This window comes from Musca vetustissima, unplaced genomic scaffold (genome assembly GCF_032173495.1).
Source record: "Musca vetustissima isolate MV318-11 ecotype Yass unplaced genomic scaffold, APGP_CSIRO_Mvet_v1 utg50633, whole genome shotgun sequence".
Taxonomy (NCBI): Eukaryota; Metazoa; Arthropoda; class Insecta; order Diptera; family Muscidae; genus Musca; species Musca vetustissima.
The window spans coordinates 5,950-7,174 of record NW_026883817.1 but is presented as its reverse complement, the minus strand read 5'-3'; the positions used below and the strand labels follow the sequence as shown (position 1 = coordinate 7,174).

Sequence of the window (1,225 nt, the reverse complement as noted above, 5' to 3'; positions counted from 1 at the left end):
TTTCGTTATTTAGTATGTGCGTATCGCAGATAAAATCTATTAAGAAGATGCAAAATTAAAAGACACGCCGTACTAGTCCGTTGTTCGGTAAGTGACACATAATAATGTACTCCTTATCATATCCATAGACATATCAAGAAAATAATTTACCAATAAGAAAATAGCAAACATTAGTAATAAAATGCTTACCAACATATAAATTTGCTTCCAAGCTAAAATTTGCACAATTTAGAATATTAATTCATATATTCATTAGGAACAATCAATAGCCAGTAAGTCATTCATTTATTTTCCCGACAATTGTTTATGTACTTGTGGAACATATTCATCCCATTGGGCCACATAGAAATTCCCCGCTACCAGTTCTTCCAATTTATATTTCTTGACAAATGCCATTGTATTAAATTTACCCCGTTTTGAACCTTTGTTCTTGGCTATATGCTCTTCAGTGAATTTCAATTTTCTCATTTGTTTATAAAGCAAAAATATATAACGATGTAGGCCAGTACCCTCTGGTGGTCCGGAGCCAACATAAGCTTTTAAAATATCACCTTTTTCCACCGCACAGCCTGGTATGTTAGCTACCAACCAATGTTGATATTCACGAAATGTTGGATTCTTACGACTTGGAGCATCGGGATCGGTCATTATAAGTGTATAAAAGCTGGCGTCTTCGTGCGGCCATTCTACGGTGGGTTGTTCTTTGACTTGGGTGGGTGTCAATTCATTTCCCTTATTTACTTCAATATTCCCTTGATAAATAACCTGGAAAAACATTTCTTTTATGGTCAATTGATTTTTGATTTTATTATTGGTTTATACCTTTAACAGAGATTTTGGCCCAATTGTCACTACATCGGGAATTATTTTATTTTTCTTGAAAATTGTTTCCAATTCTGTTGCTTCCGACATTATTCAAATGAAAAGTTTTTCGTATTTATATATTTTTCAATTGAAATAACTTTCAATGGCTATGTAAAAAGCTTTTGGAGAAATTTTTTGATAGGTTTTTGTTCGCATAATTTTCAGTTGGCAATGCCTTATTGCAGCTTTTCGCTCCTAAAAGTATGCTTTACAAATAATCCTATTACAAACATTTACAGCAATGTGGTGGTGGTCAGACATTAGAATGTCGATAATTAATAGAAAATGGTTTTGGAATTGACTAAACGTGGTGGTAATGCAGTATGTAGAGATGTTCACCATTTCACAATCTATTCCCAAC

At 33.3% G+C, this 1,225-nt stretch overlaps 1 protein-coding gene across 1 annotated transcript; it reads right to left on the bottom strand.

The window, feature by feature from the left end:
* Positions 1 to 285: 285 nt before the first annotated feature.
* On the bottom strand, positions 286 to 912 carry LOC133330819 (protein D3-like). Its single transcript, XM_061539225.1, has 2 exons — positions 823 to 912; positions 286 to 765 (listed from the first exon to the last, which is right to left on the bottom strand). The coding sequence occupies exons 1-2, from the start codon at positions 910 to 912 to the stop codon at positions 286 to 288; spliced, it is 570 nt and encodes a 189-aa protein (XP_061395209.1).
* Positions 913 to 1,225: the final 313 nt, after the last annotated feature.

Bases quoted from the DNA above. Each gene is read 5' to 3' on its own strand.
- LOC133330819 (XM_061539225.1), bottom strand. From the start codon at position 912: ATGTCGGAAGCAACAGAATTGGAAACAATTTTCAAGAAAAATAAAATA. The intron at 766-822 runs GTATAAACCAAT...ATGTTTTTCCAG, and splicing joins GGCCAAAATCTCTGTTAAAG to GTTATTTATCAAGGGAATAT.